Source organism: Oryctolagus cuniculus, chromosome 15 (genome assembly GCF_051225735.1).
Source record: "Oryctolagus cuniculus isolate XC-2025 breed Fujian yellow rabbit chromosome 15, ASM5122573v1, whole genome shotgun sequence".
NCBI lineage: Eukaryota > Metazoa > Chordata > Mammalia > Lagomorpha > Leporidae > Oryctolagus > Oryctolagus cuniculus.
In genome coordinates this window covers 31,855,819-31,883,403 of record NC_142881.1, presented here as the reverse complement: position 1 = coordinate 31,883,403, position 27,585 = coordinate 31,855,819, and the positions used below count along the sequence as shown (strand labels likewise).

Genomic DNA, 27,585 nt, shown 5'->3' with positions numbered 1-27,585 from the left:
CTCCAGTTGGGAAGGAGAGAAGACCCAGCTACAGAGGTTGAACTTGCCCATTGCTGCCTGGAATAGCGGCCAGTGGAGTGGGGTGGGGTCTGCGCCCAGCAGCTGCTGTGCCAGGCTGCAGTTGAACGCTCAGAGAGGCCGAGGGACCTGTCCAAGGTCGCCGGGCTGTGGAAGGCAGCACAGGACTCTTGGTTCCCACAATCCCCCTCCTCTGGTTCCAGGCCCTTGGTCCTGGTGAGCACACACTTCTCAGGGCTTCCAGGCAGGACAGCTCCTGGCACCATCCTGGCTCCAAGAGGCTGTGGGCAGCTGGGGAAGTTAGGATCCGGGGCTCTCAGGGAACCAGGAGATGGGGGAGTGGTTTTGTGGCTGCGCCTAAGAGTGCCAGCTGCTCTTACTCCTTGCCCTCCAGAGGCAGAGTCCCCGGAGAATGGGCACAGTGGCCGCTAGATGGCACTGTGACCCAGCAGAGTGGCAGCCGCCCCAATCGATAGTGTCTACGAGGAGGCCTCCCCTCCCCCTCCCGTGGGGCGGGACAGCTGGTGTACGGGGCAGGGCGGGCGACACTGGTGCCTGACCTGCAGCCAGCGTGACTTGGCCTCCCTGCCGCTGCCCCGAGCACCGCAGGCAGGCGGCCTCTGTGGCCACCACAACTTGGGGCCCTTGTTCAAGTCCTGAGCTCCAGCCCCGGAGGCTGCATTCTCAGTGGGCGCGCAGCCTTCCCCTCCGCCAGCCCCTCAGCCCTACAGGCTGCAGCAGGTGCAGGCTGGCGGTCACGGTCACGGAGAGGGTCACACACCAGGAGGGGGCTCGCACTGCTGGTTCTCTCCTGTGTGACCTTGGGCGGTGCCTTCTCCTCTCTGGGCCTTGGTCTGTGGCTTTGTAAAATGGCAGGGTCTCCCCCCTCCCGCAGCTGCGCAGCAGGTGGGTGCTGTGGGGTTTGGCTCCCTGAGTGCACATCTGGCCGTGGCTTGCTTTCCCCTCAGCCTGCTCAGGATTCTACCCATCCCTGGCACTTGGCCTGGTGCTGAGTACTGGCCACGTGCCCAGAGCCTCAGCCATCAGGCCAGGCTCAGCATGGTGGCCCTTACGTTTGGGGTCCATTTCTGGGGGCTCAGGGGCTAGGTTTCCAGCCAGATGTCCATGTGTCGTTCGCAGAGCGACAAGGAGGGGCTGCAGGGCAGTGTTGGGGGGACTTGGCGGGCTGGGGAAGGCGGGCAGAGAGAATAGTAACTTGCTGGGCCAAATAGCTTCCTGTTGGCCAAATGGCTCTGGAAGTCGGCAGCGCCGCCGCGATGTGTCCTCTGGGCACGCCAGCTGCCCCGGCCTCCCTCCATGCCTCTGCAGAAGCTCCTCTCCCTTCCTTGAGCCACCGTGCGCCCAGCACAGCTTCGCACAGTTGGCTGGCGCTCCCAGCACCATGCCTGCTCCTCAGCTGTCTCCTCTCGGCCCCCTCCCTCCCTCCCTCCCTCCCCTCGGTTCCATGCCAGCCCAGCCAGCGTGAACAGCGCCCCCTTCTCCCCCCAAGCCATGCTGCGACCTTCCGAGTTCTTTTATTCTCTGTATCACCCGCTCTCCCTGCCTCGGCTGAGTTCCGTGGCATCATGTTCAAGTGCTTCACCCCCCTCCCCTCCTCCTGCAAGATCAAGGCACTTAATTGCCAAGCCAGCCCAGTGCACGGAACGGGGGTCTATTTGGGAAAAAAATCGACTGTACAAATCTCGGCTGAAGCGCCTGCATGTTTATTCCCTCTCCCAGGGAAACATGGTTTATTACCGACACTCGGCCGTCCTGCCGTACGTTCTCGCACGGAGCTCTCAGGCACTTTGATGGGGCCTGAGCCGTGCAAACTATTTTATTGTTCAGTCATTTGTCCCCACAAACTTTGTCAGACAGGCTGACATTAATCTCCACCGCTCACCACGGTGGAGACTTGGCTGGAGAAAGGCGTCACGAACCCGGGGGAGGCAGCGGCCGCCTTTTCTGGGTAGGGCGCTGAGATGATGGCCGGCCGTGTCCGGAAGCAGGGGGATGACCCACATGACGCCCAGTCCACCCCCCCCCCAAGTATCCTTCTGGCCCCAGGATTCAGAGGCGGGGGCTGCCGCTTGGGCGTCTCTACCCAAGATGGGACGGATTCGCTGGGAGGATCGAGCAGCAGGAGCATCTGTGTATCCCAAGTGAGGCTGGGCTCCCCAGACACTGCTGTGCACAGCCTGGCTTCCTGATTTTTGGAACGCAAACCCGGAATTGGGACGGCTCTGCCCTCAGTGGGCTGCCTCTGTGGGTTATCAGAGTGTGGCCAGCAGCCGTGGCCTCCCTGGACAGGTCCCCTGGCAGACTCTGACCGAGGTCCTTCCCCCCCATCCCCGCCACTGCCCCGAGAGCCAAGCGGGCAATGGGCCTTCCAGAAAGGGGAGGTCTGGAAACAGGAACACTATCCTCTGAGCTCAGTTATCCATGACCGGACTCCGCCGATGCACGGGGATTTAGCCCTCCACTGGGGCTGCTTACGTGTAAGTAAATAATTTCATCTGCTGTTGGGCACCAAAGAGTGATTTAAATGTCACCCTTTGTTTCTCCTGCAGATCCTCATGGGGTAGGGCAGGGAATGCGCAGGAGGCTCCAGGGAGCAGCTGGTGCCTCACCCCACTTTCCCACAAACCCCTGGGCCTGCTGTCCCCACCGGACCCCCTGAGGCTGGCACCTGCCAAGGATCTCACCTGGCAGGGGTGGAGGAGCCTTCTGCAGCACTCCCCTCCCCTCCCTTCCTCCTCTCAGAACGAATCCTCTCAGAAAGAATTCAGCTTCAATACATGGGCACACCTGCTCCCTGTGGTCTCTGGAGAATCAGAGCCAGGCTCGCAGGGGCCCGGCCCTGACCCCCAGCCCACAGCCTGCACAGTCACTCTGCATACCTGTGTACTTGCTGACCCCAGCCTCGGCAGCCACGTCTCTGAGCGCCAGAATGCCCCGGGAGAGGTCGCTGGCCTCGGGGTCCATCTCAATGAGCGCGTCAGGCCCCACGTTGCCGTAGGCATAGTTGGCAATGTAGATAGAGTAACGTCCGGAGCCCTGGGGGGAACAAGGGAGGGAGTGGGGTGAGCAGCCCGCCTTGGCTCTGCACCATTTGTCCCCAGCTGCCCCGCCCCCACTGAGGCGCGGGGGTTGGGCTCAGCGGGCAGTGCACACGGGGCTGGAGCAGTCCAGAGGGGCTGCTCTCCAAGGCTGCAATGTGAATGCCACCCCCAGAGTGGCCCAGCGGAGCAGCAGCGGGCTCCTCCTCCCATCCTGTTCCGGTAGAACACACCCCTCCCTCTCCCCCACAGCCACCTTTTTATAGACAATTTTCTAATGTGCCTCCCTCCAGCTGCGCTCGCTCCAGCTGCCAGCCAGGGTAGCTGCTCAATAAATATTTGCTGATTGATTGATCCACCAATTCCCATCATTCTCAGCTCTGTCTCACTCTCTCACGACCCCCACCCCGTCCAAGCTCACCCCAGCCAAGATGACAAGCAAATTCCTGAGCCACCTCCCTTTCCCCTCCCGGACCCCGGTCCTCCTTCTGCCTCCCAGTCCCTTCTTCCCCCCTTGATAGCAGAAAGAAAGCTCTCACTGCTTCTGCCTCTAGAACGCTGTCGTGGGCATCTTCCCCCTCTATGCACCCAGGAGAGGCCTTGGGCACCAGCCCCTCTTTGCTGGAGTCATTCTCTCGTCCAAAACAGTGCTGCTGAAAGATTCTCTGCTGCCTGTTATTAGAACAGTGTTATTTTTTCCGTAGATGCTTCCTCCTTCCCGAGAGATGCACACTTCCTAAATCAGTATTCTAGCTTTCCTCTCACTCTTCTCACCGCTTCCTTCCGAGTAATCAGACGGCAAACATTTCTTGAGCACCTACTGTGTACAAGGTGGCCTGCTAGGGGGCACTTAGGACAAGGTCCCTGTCTGTGGGTGGTTTTGGCTTGAAAGGCCAGAGGACACAGAGGAATAGCCGGGTGCCAGGCAACGGGACCGCGCTCCCATCACTCTCCCAGCCCTCTCTGCCTGCTTCTCTTTCTTACCCTATGGCACCATGACCAGAATTTATTTTATTTTATTTTATTTTATTTAGTTTTTTTGAAAGGCAGAGTGGACAATGAGAGAGAGACAGAGAGAAAGGTCTTCCCTTTACCGTTGGTTCACCCTCCAATGGCCGCTGTAGCCGGCGCACCACGCTGATCCGAAGCCGGGAGCCAGGTGCTTCTCCTGGTCTCCCATGCGGGTGCAGGGCCCAAGCACTTGGGCCATCCTCCACTGCCTGCCTGGGCCACAGCAGAGAGCTGGCCTGGAAGAGGAGCAACCGGGACAGAATCCGGTGCCCCGACCGGGACTAGAACCTGGGGTGCCGGCTCCGCAAGGTGGAGGATTAGCCTATTGAGTTGCGGTGCCGGCCCATGACCAGAATTTTCATCCCATCTAACCACCTGCTGATTTTACACGTTTTTAGGGGCCGTTTGCTTCACTGACACTGATTGAGAGCCAAGGGAGTCTGACTGGTGGGTGAGGCCCAGGCGAGAGCTCAGGGGGTCCTGAGGGATGTGGGTGCACCTGCAACCACTGGAGTAAGTGGCAGAGACTGTGGATAGAATGTCCCGGAGCTCGGAGGAGGAGCTGCCAGCCCAGAGGCAGAGCACCTCCCTCGGAGAACAAAAGGTTTCCCCAGGGGAGTCTCAGCCAGGAGAAGTGGAGGGGAAAAAGGCTTCCAGGCAAAGATGAGCAAGAGTGATGCACCCAGGGAGACCGCAGCAGCTCGGGTCCAGTGTTGCTGGAGTAGGAACTGCAAGGCAGGCAGTGTCAAGGTGCGAAGCTGGAGAAGGCGACAAAGCTGGCCCCTGAAGACTTCCCTGCCCCCTCTTCTAGTTACCCAAGTCTCCGGCCTGCTACCCAGGGAGCCACACAGATCTTGCTACTCAAAGTGGGCCTTAGACCAGCAAAACCGGTGACTTCTGGGAGCAGGCAGAGAACAGAAGCCCAGACATGCAGAATCAGAATCTGCATTTGAAGGAGACCCATGTAGTTCCCAGTTTGAGACAACTACACCTTGCTTTACACCACGTTGGCTTCTTGCAAGGTTCTTCCTATCACAGGAGTTTGGTGTGTGTATGTGTGTGTGTGTGTGTGTGTGTGTGTGGAATGACTGGATGGAGAGAGAATGAGGGGGCCGCGGGGAAAGCGCGCCACTGTGAGCCGCTCCCGACCCCACCAGCTGTTAGCAAGCTCATCAACCAGTGGGCAATTAAGTGCAAATGGTCTGCAGTGCATTCTGCTAGAAACCAGGGTCTTTATATAGTCCGGTGATACCTTACTGAAGCTCCTTGCTTCAACTTGCTGGGGTGATAAAATGGATAAACACTGATGGCTTACGTGATAGGAGATTGCAGAAGCCCGCATGGGACTTGACCACAGTGATTCTGGCAAGGGGCGATGATTCCAGAGGAAGGAGGAGCTTCTGCAGCTCTAGGTCCTGGCCAGGGGCTCTCACATTCTGCATCAGAATCCACTGGAGGCTTGTGCAGACACACATGCTGGGAGCCAGCATCGCGGCACAGCGGCTTAAGCTGCCACCTGTGATGCCAGCATCCCATATGAGCAATGGTTCAAGTCCCGGCTGCTCCATTTAAGATCCAGCTCCCTGCTAATGCACCTGGGAAAGCACTGGAAGCCCAAGCATTTGGGCCCTTGCACCCACATGGGAGACTTAGATGGAGTTTGGGGCTCCTGGCGTTGGCCTGGCCCATACCCGGTTGTTGTAGGTATTTGGGGAGTGAACCAGTGGGTGGAAAATCCCTTTCTCTCCACCCTTCACCCCTGCTGTTATTCTGCCTTTCAAATAAGTAGAGTAAATCTCAAGAAAAGAGCTGCAGCTGCCGGCCCCACCGCCGTTTCTGAGTCAGGAGGTGGGGTGGGCTCTGAGAGGTCCCAGTGATCTGGATGCTGTCGTTCCGGGACCCCACTTGGAGAACCACTGGTCTAGGGTGATCTACCTGGGTCCCAGTCCAGGTGGGGCCCTCACTGGCTCTGCGTCCTTGGGCAAATCCCGCACGGCCTCCCGCTGCATTCTGTCACATGTTAAATGGGGATCGCATTCCGCCTGCTTTCTGGCAGGGGTGCTGAGAAGATGGGATGAGACAACGTATGTGAAAGGTCTTTGAAAAGATGAAAATGCTATATAAACATGAGGCATCATCATTATCGATCAGGCAACGCTTCTTGTAAGAGATCGCTGGCTTGGAGCCTATCCAGGGGCTGGCGAGTGATGAGACGGCCGAAGATGCAGGGCAGGCGGGGGTTCAAGGTTTGGGGCCGAGGATGAGTAGGAGGGGGAGTGGAGAGGAAGGGAACAGCGCCGTGGGGCTGGGCTATTCGTCTGGTGCCCTGGCTCCCAGATGTAGCATCACAGTCACGTGGGCTAACAGGGCTAACTGAACCCCTCCCCTGACCCCTAGGTTGGGGGGCAGGCCTGAGCTTGTGCATTTCTTTTTTTATTAAAGATTTATTTATTTATTTGAAAACTGGAGGCACAGAGACTCTTCTATCCACTGGTTCACTCTTCAGATGGCTGCAATGTCCAAGACTAGGCCAGGTGGAAGCCGGAAGACAGGAACCAGTTTCATCCAGGTCTTCCATGTAGGTAGCCGGGGCCCAAGCACTTGGGCCATCCTCCACTGCTTTTACCAGGCCAGCAGCAGGAGCTGGATGGGAAGTGGAGCATCTGGGACATGAACTGGGACACGCCCATACAGGATGCTGGCATTGCAGGCGGGGCCTTCACCTGCCACACTACAATGCCAGTCCCAGCATCTGCATTTCTTTCTTTTTTCTTCTTCTTCTTTAAACATAGTTATTTATTTATTTATTTGAAAGGCAGAGTTACAGAGAGGCAGAGGCAGAGAGAGAGACAGAGAGGTCTTCCATCTGCTGGTTCACTCCTCAAAAGGCCACAACAGCCAGAGCTGGGGCAATCTGAAGCCAGGAACCAGGAGTTTCTTCTGGGTCTCCCATGTGGGTACAGGGACCCAAGGACTTGGGCCACCTTCTAGTGCTTTCCCAGGCCATAGCAGAGAGCTGGATCAGAAGTGGAGCAGCTGGGACTTGAACCGGCGTCCATATGGGAGGGATGCCAGCACAGCAGGCGGCAGCTTTACCTGCTTCGCCACAGCGCCAGCCCCAGCATCTGCATTTCTAACAGTGCTCACGCTGGTGGCTTAGGGACCACACTTAGAGAACCACTGAGCAGGTGGACAGCCTACAAGGCCCCAGTGAGCACTGTGGGGCCGAGGACAACTGGCATGAGGAATGCTGTGTGAGCACCCCTGGTTAGGAACCTGTGTGGGTGTCATTTCACCCCCTAGGCAGGGTAGCAGCGGTGGGCGGGGCTCAGTTCCTGCTCTTCCTCTGCCTGCCGTGTGCTGTATGACTAAGGCCAAGCTGCTGAATTGCTCACAGCCCACTCCGGATCTGTCCAATGGGATGCGACAGCACCTGCCTCACTGGCTCATTGCATGGATTCAGACAGGCGTGAGTCACTGGGCACAGGGCGTGGCACATCGTGCCTTTGACTGCCAGTTGTCGGCTGTGTCAGCGCTCCTGGGTTTCCCCACACCACGTGCTTTGCTGCCTCTCAGCTCCCCCGGCCTTGGCCTCTGCCTGCTCCTCCCTGCACAGCGCGCAGACCCCAGGCGTGGCTCAGGTGGTGGCTGGACCCTGGGGGCTGAGCAGCCTTCCTGGGGAGCAGTGCGACTTTGGTCTCCCTCGTGCCTCTGTCCTACGGGCGTAGGTGTGCGGATGGCCTTCTCAGCACAGAGTGCGTTGCGCCATGCCCTTCATGGCTCTCCTTCAGTCCTCTGGGAAACTTCCCACTGACCAGGCGAGGCAGGGAGCGGGGCTGGGGGTCAGGGAATGGGGAAGAGGCCCCCAGCTGTCAGCAGGCCTGGTGCGCCCAGGCCCTCCTCACTCCCGGGGCTGCTCGGCGAGCCGCTCCCCAGCCCCGCCCACTGGGCAGGCATCCAGGTGGCACAGATTCAGGTCAGGGCTAAATGTGGCTTCACAGCCCAGCTTGGCTTCTCTTCCCAGCACCAGCTTGTTAAGAAATAAATATTTATACCTGGCACCTGCCTTCTCCCGAGGCCTGGAGGCCGCTACTGCGAAGCTTCGCACTGAATCCCCAATCCCCTCGGTGCCGCTGCGATCCCGAGGCGCGCCGACCCCCTTGCCCCAGCTCTCGGAACGGGGACAGAGCCGCTCCCGTGGAAGCTGGCAGCAGCTGGGGCCCCGGTTTAGTGACGACTGTTTAGAAGGCCAGGGAGGTGGGCGGCAGGGGAGCAGGTGACAGGAGGGATAAATCACCTGCACCGCACGGCTTGGGCTCCGGCTGGGCCTGCCAGGACCAGAGCCTGGCAGGCAACCACCCGCACCCCCAACCCCACAGGGCAGATGGCCGAAGCTAGCTGCTCCTGAGCTCCCCACTGAGCCTGCCTTCCACACCCACTGTGTCGGACACCCGTGGGAGGGGTGGGGAGCAGGGAAGCAGCCGCTGAGCAGTGGAGAACTTGTTCGTTCAGGAACCCCCCCCCCCACCTGGGAACCCCTGTGTCGGGCCTTGGTCTGTTCATGGGCGCCTGTGGCTCCATGCCATGGCACCTAATGAATGTTAGCTGAATGAGTGAATGAATGAAAGAATGAGCACAGGATTTAGAGCTACGACCACTAACCCATTTTGGGTCCTCAGGCTGGCCAAGTCCCCTCAAGTGCCCAGCGGACATGGCGATGACCCCCTGCTTCCCCCTGCTGGGAGGGCGCAGGGGAGAAGGAAGCGAGTTGTGTGCTCCGACGCGGGCTGCGAGGCTCGGCTCAGTGCTCAGCACCCGCTCCGGGCGAGGCTCTGTGGGAGCTCCCTGTCACGACTGTCACCTGCTGGCCCCTCTCCTGGCAGCTGTGTGCCTTCCCCTTCTCCCCAGGCCCCAGACGCCCCTGCACTCACCGTCCTGTCCACACAGGCCACAGAGCGTCCGGCGAAGAGGCTGGCCACGCCACGGGCCACGTTGACCTCGTCACTCAGGATGTCCTCCCAGCGGTTGTTGCGGAACTTGAACAGTTTGTCTGTGTATGTGGCCACCCCTAGAGAGAGGAAGAAAGGGAGGGCTGGTTGTAAGTTCCCACCTCTGGCTATGTCTCCCGGCACCTGCCACAAGGCAGTCGGAGCCAGAGGTGGAGGAGCATTTGCTTCGAGGAAGGCCTCGCGCAGGTGAGACTCTGCTGGGGACACACGTGTGTTATCAGTTGTGGAGAAAGACTCCCAGACCTGTGAAGACAGCTGCCCAGGCCCCGGGACCCAGGTGGGAAGTACTTGGCTGCGGTGTGTCTGGGCGGGTCCTTGACGGCTGGAACCCACCCTGTGCCGCGCTCCTGCACCTGTGCAGTGACAAGCCTGGCACTGCCCACCTTGTGACAGCCATGCTGGGCCAGACGGCTGTCTCCAGGAGCACCCTGCATTCGCTGCTGGATCCTAGGACCTAATCTGGATCTCCAAAGAAATGGTCCTGGTTGGTGGGTAGGTCCCTGAGCCCACACTGAGGAAGGAGGCTGAGCTTGGCCAGAGGTGGGGGTGGTTCAGCCTGGAGAGGGATGCAGGGTTAGGGCGGCCCTGGGAGGTCCCTGGTCCGTGGGCTGGGAGCCTCGGAGGGCAGGGTCGCCAGCTCTGTCGGATTCCTGGCCTCCTTGAGGACAGGAAGGAGGCCAAGGCCCTCCAGCTCACCCCTCGCCAAAGGCGATTTCAGGGGTCTTGTGCCTCTGGAGGCCGCTCTTGACTAAGACTTGTCCTGGGGACAAGGCTGGAGCCGCAAGCCCTTCCAGGCGGCCACAGAGGCAGTGCTCTGCCCTCCGCCCCACACTGGGCCTACTTCCTGTCACTGGAGGCCCAGAGCACTCTCACAGTTCGCTGTACAGCACAGGGGACCCAGGCAGGGCAGCCACCGAAGGAGTCGGGGAGGGTGAGCTTTAGAGAACCTGGGCCAGCCAGGGAGGAGACAGCGGGCTCGGGCTGGAGGCAGGCAGTGTGGGACCGCGGAGCAGAGCTCGGGTGGGTGGGCAAATGAGCAATATCAGTTCACCTCAGAGTCTACCTTGGGTAAGGCCATTGCATCCAGGCCTCAGTCTTTTCATTTGCAAATGGGGCTGACAGTAACTGATGCAGGTGTCCTGAAAGTCATAAATGAGATGATGCATGTGACAGGTCTGGCCCAGGGCCCCCCAGAGTGGCCAGAACAGCTGGCTTACTCTCCAAGGTCCTTTACAGGCATGGGCACACACTGCAGGGTGCGGGCAGAGCCAGGGAGTCTGTGAGGGAGTGAGTGTGAGGATGAGCACAAGTGAGAGTGAACCAGTGTGAGGACGGGAGTGAGCGTGCGGATGACAGCAGTGGGTAAACGGCCCCTTGGTGGCTCAGCACAGGACAGGACAAAGCGTCTGGCTTCTGGGGGTGGCAGGGGACCTCCTGAGACCACAGCCTCCTCTGTGGTGGCCCGGCAGCCAATTAGCTGTGTTAATATTTCTGCAGGCAACATGAATATTTATACAAAGTGGGATAAGTGGAGCTACCCCAGCTCCCCTGGGCCCAGGACAGTGTGCTACCTCCTGGGGTTTCTCACACTGGCACAAAAGCACTCGAGGCTTCCCAGTGCTGGAGAAGGGCCTCGGACTAGGCTTCCATCCCTGCGGCTGAGCCAGAGGCCATGGCAGGCTCGGCCCTGCTTCTGGGTGCCTGGGGGGCCTCCAAGGACGCCCCTGCACCTCCAGCCTGCCACCTTGGCCGTCTGCAGGCAACCCTTACCTGCCTCTGCCAAACCAGGACCTCCTTGGCCTGGGCACCTCCAGCGAGCCTGGGTTACACTGCACCAGCTCACGCCAGGTGGCCACCGGGAGCTCCAAGGGCACCTTCAGACTCAGTGGGAGAAATTTCTCCAGCCGTCAAGTTCTGCTGCAGCCAGACAAGAGAAACTGGGCTCCTCGGCTTGCCTCATCATTTCCGACTCCTCCTGCCCACCCAGGCCAGCAGTTCCCAAAGTGTGCTTTGTGGAACCCCGGTCTCTAGGAGTGGCCTGGAGAAAGGATTCTGTGATTGTCTGAGTTTGGGAAACACGCGTTTATCTTGAGGAGATTCTCAGTAGACCTCAGTCTATTACGACTTTGAAAAGTGCTGCAGCAGATTACCTGCTTAATTTCTTTCTTTAACCCAGGCTTTCCCAAACGTACTTGGCATGGAACCCTCTTTTTTTCCGCAGACCACTCGTCAGCATCTGTGGGACCTACGCTGCTCCCACAAGGTGCTGATGTCTGGACAGGCACTGGGCTTCGTGGCCAGCCTCCTGGCCTCTAAGCGCACCAGGGACGCCCCGAAGAATAAACTAATTAAGGTAAAATGTGCAACAGCAATGCAGGGCCTTGTAGATCATAAGTGGGAACGGCAAAATCAATGGCAGCCCCTCTGCAGGCAGAGGCCCGCAGGCCTGGGCGACAGGAGGACGGGAGCTGGTGATTTAGGAAGAGCTAGCGCTCTGGCAGCTGCAACCTGGGTAATTAGGTGTGTCAGGAAGACAGATAAACAGCGAGCTGTGCGGGTCGATGGCACAGGCGATAAACACCCGGCCCCAGCCCCCGGCCCTTGTCAGCGGCCGTGCCCGCTTTCTGGCTCCTGTGGCTGCATGCGGCCCCGGGGTCCCTCCCCAAGCTGGGGGCAGATAGCGGGGAAGAGGAGAGAGGGACCCTCTCAGGAGAGCAGAGGCAGGGAGAAACAGGAAGGCATTCAGGGCAGGGCAGGGGGCTCTGGGGGTCACCACCCCCATTGAGAGGCACTTCTGAGAATTCCCTTTCCCAAACCAGCTTCTGAGATCTTGGCATTAAAAGAACATTGAGGTCCCAGAGTTCAGTGGATCTGCAGGTTCCTGCTGTGGACCGGTGGGCAGGCTCCAAGGGTGAGGTCCAGGTGCCAGGTGCCGCCAGAGGCTTGCATCTCTCTTCCTGACTCAGGGTGCTTCCACGGGACAGGTAGAGAGGCGCATGAGACAGCAGGAAGACCAACAGGGCACATCACATCCGCTCACTCATAAACCCCATTTTGCAAATGAAGCACCCGCGGCACCAGATGATAAAGGGGCGGCCAGCAGAGCTTGGCTGCGCAAGACACCCATGAAATCTTGGTGGAAGAGGTCACTGTGGTCAGGGAGGGCTTCCAGGAGGAAGAGGCAGACATCTGCAGAGGGCTTGAAGGACCAGAGTAACAGCAACTCCTGGGAACGGAGTGCTTACTATGGTCAGACTTTGCCTGAAAGCACTGTTTTTAAGCAACCATCATCTCATCTAAATCCTGAAATGCCACTTTACAGATGGAGAAACTGAGGCAGACAGGTTAAATTGATCCAAGGTGGCAGAGCTGGTAAGTGATGGGGACAGAGTCAAAGGCAGGTCGTTCCGGCCGCAGAGCCTGTGCTGAGCATCGTGGGCCAATGTGGCCAGGCAGGGAGGGAGAGCGGTGCCCCTGGCAGGCAAGTGGCAAGGAAAATGCAGAGGGGATCTGGAGCCCAGGAGTCAGGGAGAAACATGGCGGAGTGGGGAAGACCCATGAATTCCTGCACTGAAGGTGGGGGGCTGATGCTGGGAATGTCAGGGGAGACACTGTTTGCAGGAGACCCAGTGGGCAGCAGAGTGAGCCAGGGGTGGCCCCTTTTTGTGGCTTTTTTGTGAGCTGATCAGCGTGGTGACAATGGCAGTGGAGGGAAGCTGGAGCAGGAAGGGAGGCAGGACTGGTGGGTGTGGTGGGCAGAACAAGGTGGAGGTGCACAGCGTGGGACCGGGGACCCAAGCAGGGACAGGAGGCCAGGTGGGTGGTGGGGAGCAGGAGCGTGGTTTCAGGCAGTTTGCATCTGGGGTGGTCAAAGCGGGGCTGAGAGGGCGTGGCAAGAGAGGCTGCTGGCCATGAGGGAGAGCAGCTCACTCGATAGCAAGGCTGGAGCCGGGGATGGAGAATGACCCGGGTCATAGACTGCGTCCCAGGAGCAGCACATTTGAGGCATAGGAGGGAGGAGAACGAGCAGAGGAGGAGCCGTCGGGTACACAGGAAAGGGGGAGGTTCTTCATCTGGAAGGTCAACGTGTCCAGGGCAGTGGTGTCCATTGTCAGTGGTCCTCCATTCACCATCCTGTCATCCTGCCTCACCCAGCTCCACCCCCAGAGGGCACCCTGGAGCCACTCGGAGGGAGAGAAGGCCATAAAGAGCTCTTCCCAAGGATCACTGGTCGGCCGCAGCGCCTCTTCCCCCAGGGGCTGTCCCCAGCCCTGCAGAGGACCTGATTCGTGTTCTGATATTGGAGGCAAAGAGCAGGGCGACAGGTGTGTGTGGCTGGGCAGAGGCCTCAGCCTCCGCCTGCTTTCTACGGCAAGGAGACTCATGCCATACAGCACAGTCGGGGAGGTGGCCAGCGACATCCCTTCTCCTGGGTGACGCTGGGAAAGCCATGGCCCTGTCCTTTCCTTCTCTGTCAGATGGGATAAAGAGAATGGCCACCTACTCCTTCATCAGGTTGTGAGGGTTAAAGGAAAACAGTGACGCAAAGTGCTTAGAACAAGGCCTGGCGCCCGAGGCCTGACACATAACAGCCGTGTTGCCGTCAGCATTGTTGGGGAGCCACAGCCCAGGAGGCAGGTGTGCCATTAGGAGTCACGCGCTCTGCCACACCCAGCCAGTGGAGTGGCAGCAGAGCTGTGATAGCCCCAGGGGAAGACAGGAGCAGTTCAGGCAGAGCACACTTAGAGAAGGGTGACCTCGGGCCCTTCTCCTCCCCATAATTCCCAAGTTCAGTCTCCTCCCTGCCGGCAGGGGTGAAGGGAGGTCTCCCTGTGCCTGCCTGGACCTCTCTCACGACAGCGACTGTGCTCTCTCCACAGCCACGCCAGGAAGCTGGTACCTTCACTCCACAGAGCCGCCAGCGCTCCAAGGGCTAACTCATCTGCCTGAGGTCGCCCAGTTGTTGTGGGCTGAAGGGAGGGCTCGCCGGAACCTGCAGTGTTCACGTGGGCCTAGTGATGAGGCACCTTAGGGGTGCCTGAGCCATCTCCCCAATGGAGCCCCACTGGGAGAGCTGCGTCCACACGGACCCTGGCTGGGGGCGGTCAGCAGACCCCAGAATCCACGTTAGGGCCCAGCGAATCATACGAAGAGAGGGTGGAGGCTCAGGGAAGCACGTCCCAGACTTTGGTGGGCACAGGCAGCTCCTGGACAGTAACATCGAATCTGGTGCAGCCTGTCGGGGCGGGGCTGGGGAGTGTGCGCGGCTGTGAGTTCCCAGCCGATTGCAGCGCCGCTGGTCCACGCATCACACTTGGAGTAGCCAGGCAAGGAGCTGCTGGCTGAGAGTGCTCCTCCCAAGATCAGGGCGCTTGTGTGTGCGTTGTGTAGGCAGGAGAGGCTTGGAAGTGCCGCCATGCGGGCCTCCTTTCTCCTCTTCGGCACGGGGACAGGTGCTCTTCTCCTCTCCAAGAGGTTACAAAAGCCCCCGTGGAAGCCTCTCCAGACACGACAGGAGCCAGGAAGCCGTAAAGAAGAGCGATAAATCCAAGTCCACAAAATGAAAGCTTCCCCCGCTGCAAAACCCAACGTGAGCATAGACAAAAGAAAAATGACAAACAAGGGAGAGCTCTCCGCGACTTGTGTATTTCAGACAAAGGGCTCATTTCCCTAATTTATAAAGAGGTGTTACAAATCCATAAGGAAAAGCCCAATAATCAATAGAACAAAATGGGCAAAGGCTTTGAGCAGGCAAGAGTTTCAAACACATAAAAATATTCTCAGCCTCACTCATTTTAAGAAAAATGAAAATTAAAACTACACTTGGAAATCAATTTTTCCCCATCAGGTTGGCACACACTAAAAGGAATTGATGAGACTTTGTCCTGGTGAGGGCGGGATGGTGCTCCGCGGGTGAGGAAGCATGTCAGGCACGCCTCGCGAAACCACACTGCACATTCCTCTGAGGGAGTGAGCCCCTCTGTGAACGTCCGACAGATACTCCTGCGGGGTGGCCACGGTGGCACCGAGGGCTAAGCTGCCGCTTGGGCACCCACATCTTGTACTGCAGTGCCAGCCTGAGCCCCAGCTCCTCGACCTCGAGCCAGCTTGCTGTTAGTGCGCCTGGGGAGGCAGCAGATTCATGGCCCAAGTGCTTGGGCCCCTGTACCCACGTGGGAGATCAAGATGGAGTTCCGGGCTCCTGGCTTTGATCTGGTCCAGCCCTGGCTCTTGTAGGCATTTGGGGAGTGAACCAGTGGATGGAAGAGTTCTCTCTCTCTGCCTTTCAAGTAGATGAAAATAAACATTAAAAAAAGAAAACAATAACAAAAAACCAAACAAAATGCAGGACAGATGTACCCACAATTGTGGACAGTGGTACAGTGTCCACACTCATTTGGTGGCACTCCTTGTAAAGGCAAAGGATTGCAAACACTCTAAATGTTCATCAGTTGAGGATCCATGAGATTAATGCCGAGCCTGTGAATGGAGTAGTATACAGGCAGGAAAAGAATGAGAATGCCCTCTGTGAATGGTCATGAACTGAGATCTAGAATACAAAGCTAAACGAGAAATGCAAGGTGCAGAACCACGAGTGGGGCCTGTGACGGTTGTGCAGAAGAGGGGTGCGGTATACGTATTCTTCAAACAGTGCCTTGCACATAGAAGATCCACTACCCACGTGCTTGATGCCCCCGGCCAGTCCTGTGGGTGGGAGAGCTCAAGACCCTGCCATGAAGGGCTGGGCTGGGCGGGCAGAGGACCCCTAGGGGGATGGGCTCTGATCGGGAGGTGCCGGCCCCGCCTCTCGCCTTGTCTGCACACTCTCCTGCCTGGTTTTCACTGAGCAGCTTTGCCTGGAACACCGTGCCTCGTATTTTCCCAGCTGGATCAGGTCGGAAGCAGGACTCCAGGCCCTGGCTTCTTGGAACGTGAGCAGTCTTCCTCCTTTCCCTCTCTCACCTGCTTGCCAGGGATCCAGGCCCTCCTGGCGCCATCCTCGGGGCAGTGTCTTGTTTACGCCACAGCTGTTGTGCTCCTAGGGCCTTTCTCCCCCACGCCGGCCGGGAGGAAGCCCGGGACCCTGTGCCCAGGGCAGCTGCAGAGGCCTCAGCCAGCATCTTCGTAGCCACAGAATCAAACGGCAACCGCTCAGAGAGTGCACACCGAGTCCCAGGTACGGCTCCAGGTGCTTTGCCTTCCTTAGCTTCGGGCGTATTCAGTGCTAAGTGACAAGCACTTCTTTGGGCCCTGGAGCAGTGAGCAAGACAAAGTTTCTGCCCCACGGTGTGTCAGGGCTCCAGCAGGAGGCACAGGCAGTAAACACCCAGCGAGCCGGGGCTTGGAAGGCGACCGAGGCTGGCGAAGGCGCGGGGAGGCGCAGGGGCACGACTTCAGAACTAATGCTCCCGGAAGACCTCATGTAAGGCGTGAGATCTGAGAATGCCAGGGCGAAAAACGTTTTGGGCAGAGGAAAGAGCAAGTGTGGAGGCCTCAGGCTGGAACTTGAGAAGCATGGAGGACATGAGGTGCCCCAGTGGCTCCCGGAGGGTAAGGGTCTGGGACCTAGTCCAGGGGCCGTTCAGGGAGCTGAGCTGATGGAGCTGTAGGACTCTTCCTGTCCCATGGATGAGGGAGCTGGGACCGAGAGCGGCCAAGTGGGTCGCTCATGGTCACCCGGCGTGTGAAGGGCAGGGCCCCCGTTTACGCAGACTGACTCCATAGGACACTGCCCAGCTGCAGGGACCCAGGCCTCTCTCTCAGCGTTCACGGCCAGCGGCCGGCTTTGGGAGGCGAGAGGGCTGGCTCTTCCCTGGCCGCCCCCTACTCCCCACTTCTCCAGCATAGGCCGAAGCAGGCCGAGCGGAAGGCTGTGGGCTTGCCAGGGCCGGCCGGAGCTCCTGCTGTGGTCAGGGTGGCAATGGCTGAGTGTGTGCCAGCCAGACCCGAGGAAATGCTGACCTGGCACAAATGGCAATGAATCAGTCGGATCACTCAACTGGAAAATTAACTCAAACCCGCAGAAGGTCGCCAGGAGGTGTGTGCCTGGGTCTAGGTCTGGGCACTGTCTTTCCTCCAGCCCTGGGCGCCCACTCCAGCCCCTTCAGAAGAACACCTGTGCCTCGACACCTGGGATCCCAGGGCCTTCCGGGCCAGTGTCCTGCCTGCCTCCCCTTGTCTTCCTCCTGCTGGTCCTAATGGCCCGGGATGCACCTGCTCTGCCTGGAACTCATTCATCCAATTCTAATGGAACTCCTAAGATGTTTGGGTCTGGCTGGAGCCACCGAATGCCACAAAGTGACCAGCACAGGGACGCTGCTCCTAAGAGCTTACAACCAGGGCGCTGGCAGAGGGAGTCAGATAGCTAGAGAAATACGGGGCCATGCTAGGGGCAGTGTCACCCCTCCCCCATGAGGGCAGGATTTCTGGGTTTCAGTCCCCCAGCCATCCTCAGTGCCTAGAGTAGTGCTGGCCCAGAGTAGGCCCCAGTGACTGGAGGCATGAATGGACAGACGGGGCTGCTGCTGGGCTGAGTCCGGAGCTAACAAGGTGAACAAGGTGGTGGCCCTCAATTTCGGCTGCCCGCGGGAATCAGCTGGGAGCTTTGCGATCTGATAACTTGGTCCCCGGCATTCAGATTGGGGTGCCTGGGAGGCAGCTGAGCGGGGCTTGCTGCACGCTTCCTGGGTGCCGCCTGGGCAGGGACACAGGCCTGCTCACAGAGGAACACTTACAGAGCAGGCGAGCGGCTGCTGCCCCGGGGACACCCGGAGGCTCCCCCGCAGGCGCTCTATGCTGTGTGTCCCACACAGCCCTTCCACAGTCCCCTCCGCCCCCGCGCCGTGCCTCCTGGAGCCTTCCTCGGGACTCACCCCTGGGTGCTGCCCCCTTGCTGACCTTGCCCCACATGAAAGAGTTGATCGGTCCATCAATTAATTGTGTCCTAATCCAATCTCGGCTCGGTTGGCGGGAGGGCAGTAAATCCAGCTGGATGCTCATGCCCTGATATTTGTGTAGGGATAATTACTATCTCTCAGGCCTCACTCGGTGGCAAGATGAGATGAAAACCCATAAAACACCACTCGGGGCTGTGGCTCATTGTTTCTTGGCTGCACACTGCTGGCTGTCAGCCAGCACCTCCCGCCCCTGCCCATGGCACGGGCTCCAACCCGTCTCCTCCCATTCACGAGGCTGGCAGGGCGCAACCTCAGGGCACTCTCAGGGTTGGGGCCTGGCTCGGGCTTGGCAACCAGTAGGGGCAACATTATGGCGTGGGGGAAGGGCGGTGAGTGTGTGCATATGTGTCTGGGGGTTCCCAAAGCCAGATGGTCACCAGCCTCTAGGGGGCAGGGAGAGTTCAGGATGATGACTGCCCTGGTCTGAGCTGGGAGGTTGCATCCCAAGCAGACCCAGGAGCCTGCTGCTAGCTGGAGGGAGGGTACATCCAGGGCCTACAGGGACAAGAGGGCCTGCATCCCTCAGGTGCATGCCACAGCCAGGGTCTCCGGCGTGGATGTCACAGCTCAGCAGACTGAGTCGGGCCAGAGAAGCCATGGGAGCCGGGGTGGGGGTCGGCGCAGGAGCACAGCCCCCGTGTGGTGAAGCCCTGAGACCCAAGGGGAGCCAGGTGCTTTCCTGAGAGAGCCAGAGAGCGTCCGGATTAAAAGGACGGATCTGGGGTCAGAGCCAGATGTGAGTCCTGGAACTTGCAAGCTGTGCGGCCTCGGGCAAGGCAGGAGCTTCTGGGTGCCTGTGTGTGCTCAACACATAGTGGGATTTACCGGCCCTGACGTGATGGAGCCGCTGGGGGGCTGACAGTGACAATTCACGTGCAGTGTTTGGATCAGGGCCCGGCACAGGGTAGGCACCACTTAAGTGTCAGCTGCTGTCGCGCACTGTCGCTATTCCTTAGCTTTCGGGCACTGATGGCTCACCCGTCCCCTAGCATGTGGGACTTTGCGGCTCCGAGCACGGCCCCTGGACAGCAGCGGAGCCCGGGAGCATGTCAGAAATGCAGGCCTCAGATGCCACGGCTGGAGAAGGCCCAGTGGCCTCCTCTGCTCACACCCCTCCACCTCTGCCAGGGCCCGGGACACAGAACTACACGCTTTGTGCCCTGGGAAGGTGGGGTCCTCCTGGGAGGTCACGGCCAGAGCCTGGGAGCCAGCGACAGAAGCCTGAGGAAGGGCCAGGGTCCCCAGTGACCTGCCACCAGCAGGTGTCGGGAAGGGAGGCGGGGACGCCGTCCTTACCAGAGAAAGCGTTGTTGGTGTTGAGGAAGTAGATCTCCTCGCGGCCGTCTCCGTCGATGTCACAGGCCGTGACCCCGATGGCGTTCCCCTGCCGGTCCCGCAGCGCGTAGTAGGGCGAGCTGCGCTCATCCACAGCGATGTTCACCAGCCGCTTCTGAGCCCGGTCGTACTTCAGAACCAAGTTGGGGCCGTTGTACCTGGAGGTGGAATGGGGCAGGGCTGCTGGGGAGGAGCAGCTGGGCCCGCCCAGGCCCGCTCAGCCAACTCTGGGCTGGGAGTACTCAGGACCACGGGCACGGGGGGCAATGCTGCTCTGGTGCATTCCGGGGGCCCTGGGTGATTGATGAGTACCCCCGAGTCAGATAAGGACACAGGCAAAGTGAGAGTCGGCTGGGCCCACGTGGGCCCACGTGAGCAGCAGGGTGGTGGCGGGGAGTGGGAGCCAGGGACAACCTCCTTGAAGAAAGCAAACGCCTCCCTGGCACTTTGCTTGCCCATTTCAAAGTAAAAGACACCTGTGTATTTATGATCTCATTCACTGAAATCCCACAACCCATTTTACAGATGAGGCAACTGATGCTGTTCATCAGAGAGATGGGAGCTCAGAGAGCCGCCCGAGGTGACACAGCCACTGAGTGTCTGGTGCAGGGGCTCCAGCCCAGGTGCTTCCTGTTCCGCCGAGAGCTCTCGTGTGCATGACCCTGGAGGAGCGGGAGGCTTTGGCTTTGAGATTCGGGACAACTGTCCCCCGACAGAAGTCCCAGCATCTAAGCAGGAGCCTGAAGTCAGCCTCGTAGGTGGGCGAGTTCGTACGCCCCTGGAATTACTAGGAGGACCCGCTGGCCTGCTGGCTCAGAGGAGCTCCAGAGCAGACAGAAGCACCCATCACCCCACCCGCCGTCTCCTCTCCTGCACCCAGACGGCCTCCTGCTGAAGCCCAGGCACGCTCTTTTCTTTCTTTCTTCTTTTTAAAGTAAACTTATCTTTTAATTGCATTTTAAAAGTTTATTTTTATCAACTTGAAAGGCAGAGGAATACTCTCCCCCCGCCACCACCACCAGAGAGAGAGACTTTCCATGTGCTGGTTCAGTCTCTAAGTGACCCAAACAGCCAGGGCTTGGCCAGGCTGAAGCCAGAAGCCTGGAACTCCAACCAGGTCTCGCACGTGGATGGCAGGGCCCCAAGTACTTGCACCACCGTTTGCTGTCTCCCAGGACGCATGCGCAGGAAGCTGGATTGGAAGCAGAGTAGCTGGGACTGTAACTAGGATGCAAATGTCCCAGGAGGCACCTGCCCCACCCCCCAGGCTTTGGCCTCAGGGACTTTGCACCTGCTGTTCCCTCTGACTGGATGCTGTTCCTCCACACGGCTGGCTGTTCACCTCCTTCAGGCCCTTGCTCCTTCTCTGTGGGCCTTCCCTGCCCATACTCCTAGAACCTGCAGTCCCCTCCCCACTCCCCACACCCCCCCACCTCAGCTCTCCCACACACTTTTGCCACTGGCTGATAAATCTTTGTTCATTTTTCCTTCACTGTTCCTCATTCAGCCCCAAGAGGGCAGACTTTTTGTCCGTTTTGTTCCTGATACCTAGGACAGTGTCTGGCACTCAGCAGTTGCTCAATAAATGTTTGTTGAATGAATGAATGAAACCCCAGACATCCTGTTTGAGCCTTAGGGCTTAGGTGTCACCTGGTCCATTTCTCACCACCGCCTTTCCAGTGGGAAAAATGAGACCCTGTGGGAGAGTGCGCCTGAGGCAGCAGGCCTGTGGAGGCCCGAGGCCTCCTCCCGCCTTCTGGGAAGACAGCTTGCCGGAGCTGTGAAGGAATCCAGCCAAAGCCCACCCACGGGCCCGTGGCCCCTCAGCTATGTTTGAGCCCGAGCAGGTGTGTCTGGAGGGCACTTCCCTGCCAGCAGCTCTGCCAGGGCCCTGGGGGCGGGCGGGCAGGAAGCGCTGTCCAGGGTGCTGAGAGAAGGCGCTTCTTTCCTTCCTGGAACAGAGCCAGGCTGGCCCTCTGCTTCCTCACCAGGATGCAGGAGCCAGGGCAGTGTGGGGGTGCTGAGCACTGGCTAGGGGCCGAGTCAGGACCCTGGGTGGGAAGGTGACGCTGTGACAGACAGCGTCTGAGGGCTGTGTGGCCAGGGCGCCCGTGTCTGGGAGGGAAGGCAGGCTGCTGGGCTCAGCACCGTCAGCAGCTGGCTCCTGCCCTGGGGCACAGGGAGTGCCATGTGGGCGCTGAACACTGCCCTAAAGGCCACCTGCTTCTGTGAGCGCCACACCCTGGGCCTCCTCCACTGTCAGTCATGCAGCTTGTAGGGGTGGCACTGGGTCTCTGCCTGTGTCCCAGGATCTGAATCCTGTGTTCCTTCCACACTGCCCACACTGTCAACACTCAGTCCTATGTGTGTTTTTCCTGGCAGCCTCCCTGGAAGCAGCCACCCTGAGAAATGCCCGAGAACCTCATGTAGACAGTGGCGATGATGACAGCACTGCCTTGCCACCGCACTTCACAGTTTACAAAGCACTGTCTCATCTTTGATCTCATTTGCTTCTTTGTTTTCATTGTATTTGAAAAGCAGAGAGAGACTGACAGACAGAGAGATCTTCCATCCATTGCTCATTCCCCAAATGTCCACAATAGTCAGGGCTGGGTCAGGCTGAAGCAAGGAACCTGGACCTCCATCCTGGCCTCCCACATGGGTGGCAGGGGCCCAGCTACTTGAGCCATCCCCTACCCTCCCAGAGTGTGGCATTAGCAATAAGCTGGGTGGGAAGTGGGGCAGCTGGGATTCAAACTATGCACTCTGATATGGGATGCAGGCACCCAGGTGGCAACTTAACCACTGGGCCCAATACATGCTCCTACTTGCTTCTTAAAGGGCCCAGTTCTGGCGGAGATGAGGCTGGTGGTGTTAGGCTGGCCAGTTTTCCCACTTGAAGCTCCTCCTTTGTAAAAATGAGAGTGGGGGCTGGCGCTGTGGTATAGCGAGTTAACGCCCTGGCCTGAAGTGCCAGCATCCCACATGGGTGCTGGTTCGAGTTCTGGCTGCTCCACTTCCAATCCAGCTCTCTGCTATGTCCTGGGAAAGCAGTGCAAGATGGCCCAAGTGCTTGGGCCCCTGCACCTGAGTGGGAGACCCGGAAGAAGCTCCTGGCTTGTGGCTTCGGATCAGCACAGCTTCAGCTGTTGTAGCCAACTGGGGAGTGAACCAGTGGATGGAAGATCTCTCTCTCTCTCTCTCTCTGCCTCTCCTCGCTTTGTGTAATTGTGTAATTTTTTATGTTTTTTAAAAATTTTTGACAGGCAGAGTTAGACAGTGAGAGAGAGACAGAGAGAAAGGTCTTCCTTCTGTTGGTTCACTCCCCTAATGGCCACTACGGCCGGCACTGCGCCGATCCAAAGCCAGGAGCTAGGTGCTTCCTCCCAGTCTCCCATGCGGGTGCAGGGACCCAAGCACTTGGGCCATCCTCCACTGCCCTCCTGGGCCACAGCAGAGAGCTGGAGTGGAAGAGGAGCAACTGGGACTAGTACCCAGAGCCCCAACCGGGACTAGAACCTGGTGTGCCAGCGCCGCAGGCAGAGGATTAGCCAAGTGAGCTACGGCGCCGGCCGCTCTCTCTGTGTAATTATGACTTTTAAATGAATAAATAAATCTTTAAAAAAAAAAGTGACAGGCTGACTTAGAGATCAAAATATGTGTGGACAAATGTGGCCATGGGGTATGCTCCCGAGCCCGCCACTGTCAGTGTCACCCAGAGCTTTGCTCTGTGGACACTTTTGTTTTAGTCATTGCAATCCATGATGTGTTGAGCAAGGCAACCCAGAGCCAGAGTTCAAAAGCGGCCAGATGAGAGGCTCTGTGGGGCAGAGTGTAACGGCACTCTGCTGAGCGAGACCGGTAGAGCAGCGGCCCCTTTCCAAGGCTATGCTAGGAGTCACCACCAGAGGCCAGCCCTGACACCTGTCCTGGGCACCCACACTCCTTGGTTCTCCAGGGAAGTGGGAGGGGAGGCACAGGGCCTGTCTTGCATTGGAGTGGCTGGAGTATACACACAAGGTTCCTACACACGCGGCATTGGTCCTGCCTCATCTCCTCTCCCCACCCCACCCCAACGTCCCCACTCCTAGGGACAGGCATGAAGCCAGACCAACAGCTCCAAGGTGTAAGGCCAGGGGCCGGATACAGAATTGCCAGCCCCTCTCTGAACCCGCTGCCCTTGGCTGAGCCAGCCCCTCTCCAGCCTGCCCTGCCCTTCCCAGCACCCTGGTCTTTGCTCAGCTGTCTTCTCCCACGGGGAATGTTCTCCGCAGAGCCTGCCCCGACAGCTGGATGTGATCTTCCCTCCTCCGGATCCCCACAGCGAGCTACACCTCACCTATTCCCCTGAGGGCAGAGCCGCCATGTTGCAACATCACTTCCCTTGTCACACATCCGCTGTCAGAGCCCAGCAAGCGTGCTGAGTGAGTGCGCCTCTGCATTTACTGTGCCTAGAGCGATGCTTGGCGCACAGAAGGTACTCAACATACGTCTGCTGGGTGCAAGAGTGAGTGAGGGAGGGAGGGATGGAGTGAATGAAGAAAAAGAATCATGAGTAGCACCAGCAGAGCAGTCACTGTGTGTCGGACCCTGTTCCAAGTGTTGCTTACCCACCGTTTCATTGCAGCTTCCTGATAACCCCAGGGTGCAGGTTCCAGTGATAGCCCCATTTTCCAGACGTGGAGACTGAGGTTCCAGAGGTTAGGAGGCTTCTCACAGTCACTCTGCGGTGTCAGTGCCCACCCTGATGAGCCTGGGCAGCTGCCTGTGAGCTCCCTGCCACCACACACTCCCCCTCTGGTGCCTGCCAGAGATCGCTGGGGATTTCTAGAAACTCAGATAGGCAGGGCCAGGAAGTGGAACAAGGCCCCCTGTTCTTGCAAGCAGCTATGGCTTCCTGACATCGAAGGATGCACCGGCAGGCACAAGGGATTGTCTTGGTAGCAATTGTAAGAGCAGCGTGACAGATGGCACCAAGGCACGAGGGCTCCCTGATGCACATGCCCCCCCCCCCCCCCCCGCTGGTGCTGCTCCCCTGGGTCAGCACTGCTGTGGAGGGGCCAGGGGCCTGGGCGTGAGGTCATGGCCTGGCCACTGCGGGGCTCTGACCTTGAGTTTGTCACCTGGCTCCTCTGAGCTTCAGCTTCCTCGTCTGTCCCCTGGGGCTGCGCCACACCTCCCAGGATGGGTGTGAGGACTGAGCGTGAGAGAGTGTGTGGCAACACTAGGCAAACTGTGAAGTTACATAATTGTGAGTTCTCATCATTATTTAAAAAACAAAACAAAACAAAAAAAAAAACAAACCATGCCACCCTACGAGCAGCTGGTGGCCACTCCTTGCGCTGTCTGGTTGTCTTGCTGCTCTCCACTGGCTCTGGTACTCCCGCCTCGGCCGGCTGGCCAGGCAGCTCTTTTATTCCATGTGGGACCTGCACGGCCCCCATGGCTGTCCTCTTGGCCATCCCCTGCCCGCAGACCCCACCCCAGTCCACCTGGGGCTCCCAACTCCCTCCAAGCTGCTCCGGCTGCCGCCCCCGCCCTGCGCCTCTCCCTCAGCCTCTCTGTGGTGTCTGGTGCGGTTTTCTGCACTCTCTGCTCCCTGCGGCCCCTTCTGAGAACTGCGCCTGCTTGGCCTCATGATGCCCCTTCCCAGTTTCCCTCCTCCCCCTCTGACTCTCTCCGTTCCCTCTTTCCATGTCCTTGCTCCTCTCCCCGCCCTCTCCATGGTGGAGCCCCCAGGCCCGGCCCAGGCCCTCTTCCCTCCTGTGCCGTTTCACTTGTGGGTGATATCCATCCCACGACTGACAACGCCCAAATTTATGTGTCCAGCCCAAGTCTGCCGTCCACACTCAGACTCATATATCCGCCGGCCTCCTTGACACGGCCCACGGCCGGCGCTGATGGAACGCGTCCAGAGCGGGACTATTGATGGCCCAGCCCTGCTTCCCCGACGTGGGCGCCCAGGTGGGCCGGCCTTGGCTCTCTACTCCCTCACCTTCACCTCTCACTCGCTGGCCAGTGCTGTCATTTCCATCCCCTAAGACATTTCAACCCCTCCCTCTACCCTCCTCCCCCTGCACAGCCTCCGTCCCGTTTCCTCACCTGCTCCCCTGACCCGAATTCCACACACGGACCAGAGTCCTCTCTCATCACATAAATCAGAGCCCGCCATCCTCCTGCCTACAGCCTGTGCTGGGTGCCCACGGACCACGAGCCCAGCCACAGGGTCTCCTTGCGTCCTAGCAGGAGTGGCCCCCAGCCCAGGGCCTGCTCCTCTCCTCTCCTCCTGGGGGTCCTGCCACCAGCTCCCTCCCATGCTTTGGGTCTCGCTTTAAAAGGCAACTCCCCTCGCCCACTCCTGGTCGGCTATGTACTGTTGGTGTCCCAGGGACACACAGCTTCACGAGGCACAGGCAGACAGGGTGGTGTCTGTCCTGCCCCCACATCCAGGGCACAGTGAGCGCTCAGTACTTGCCTGCAGAGTGGAGAGGAGAAAGCCTGGGGAAGCTGCGAGAGTGTCACTGGGGGTGGAACCAGAGCTGGGCTGTGCTGCCTGGCTCTTGTTTGGTCTTTGATTCTCCATGTTCGTTAATTCCCAAAACAGGTGTACAAACATTTCAATGACAAACAGGGTGTCAGCAGTGGGTGTCCCGCTATGGTGAGACTAACCAAATGTTACCGACAGATACAGATGGGTGCCTTTTTTTTTTTTTTAATTTTGTGAGACTCTGACCCTTATGACAACAAGTCACAGAAGGGGAAGCCGGGAGAAGGGATATAATCATTGAGTTCCTACAATACACCAGATACCGTGCTAAGTAATTTACATATGCTAACCATTTTATATGAAAAGACTTTTTTTTAAGTTTTGAAAGATACACAAATACTTGTATGATATCCATTTTGAAAATGAAAAATAGGGAACTGTTTCTCATTAAAAAAGAAAGATAAAGAAAAATATATCTATTCAACACGATTGTCAGGGGAGAGAGGAGGAGCAGAAGGAAGAGACAGATACACAGAGAATACAAGGGGCAGAGAAACACACCAACAGCAGGTGCAGAGACAGGGAGATGGAAGAAGGAACTCTGCACGCCTGGAGAGACCCTGCAAGACTCCAAGTCACAGACACAGCGACACAGCAGCGGCACTCCAGGACAGCGTCCCAGAGACACCCCTATCGTGGGGACATTTTTGGGCATTTCCTTTAAAGACTTTGAAAGAGACACGGCACATTCTTAAAATTGAGCAAAAAAAAAAAAAATGGTGTTTGATTCCTGGTCACTTCAATACCTTCATTTTATGGATAAAGAAAGTTTCATAGAAAAATGACTTTCTGAAAGTGAACTAGCTAATTATTAGATAAAACTGAACAACTTACTCTTGGATCTGAGGCAGGCCCAAGGGCCTAATCTGGCTTGCTACTTGCTTTTGTAAATAAAGTTTTATCGTAACACAGACATGCTCATTCATTTATACATTGTCTATAGCTGCTTTTGCTGAACCACAGAGTTGAGTGGTTGCATCAGGCATCATAGGGACCAAAAGCTGAAAATATTTTATTCTCTGACTCTTTATGGCAAGATTACCAACCTGTGGCATAAAGCACTGTCAACCTTATCAGCATATTATCAGTTTCAGATGATCGTTATCATAACAGAACAAAAAGCAGCATAAGACTTAGTCAAAACTAATTTGGAGCACTTGAGAATACATAGCTTCCTGAAACAAGAGTTTCAGGGCAGTGAAGGTTGAACCCAGGGAAGACGCTAGGTGTTAGGGTGGAGACAGTGAGTTAAGATAACCTTCAGCAACAGAGAGACTGGGAAGAAATACTGCCCACGAGAGCATTCTACAGATGGGGGTTTACTCCAAGCTTAGAGATGGGCAAGAAGATGTGCCCTTCTGTGACTAAGGGGTAAAAGGAAGTGGTAGGTGGTCTCTAAAGACGGCTGCCATGGGGCCAGCATTGTGGTGCAGCTGGTTAAAGCTGCTGCCTGTGACACCAGCATCCCATACCAGAGTGCCAGTTCAAGTCCTGCTGCTCTGCGTCTGACCTGGATCCCTGCTAATGCGACTGGGAAAGCAGTAGATACTGGCCCAAATACTGTGCCCCTGCCACCTGTAGGGGAGACCAGGATGGAGACCCAGGCTCTTGGCTTTAGCTTGGCCCAGTCCTGCCTGTTGCAGCCATTT

General features: G+C 58.1%; 1 protein-coding gene across 3 annotated transcripts in view; it reads right to left on the bottom strand.

The window, feature by feature from the left end:
- CRTAC1 (cartilage acidic protein 1) overlaps positions 1-27,585 on the bottom strand; it is a 142,622-nt gene that overhangs the window by 31,003 nt on the left and 84,034 nt on the right. For all 3 annotated transcript variants that reach the window (XM_089314572.1, XM_008270310.5, XM_051824045.3), the window contains 3 exons: positions 19,351-19,547; positions 9,020-9,156; positions 2,919-3,075 (listed from right to left, as the gene is read on the bottom strand). In XM_089314572.1, the coding sequence (XP_089170698.1) occupies positions 2,919-3,075; positions 9,020-9,156; positions 19,351-19,547 (491 nt within the window). The remainder of the gene's footprint in view (positions 1-2,918; positions 3,076-9,019; positions 9,157-19,350; positions 19,548-27,585) is intronic.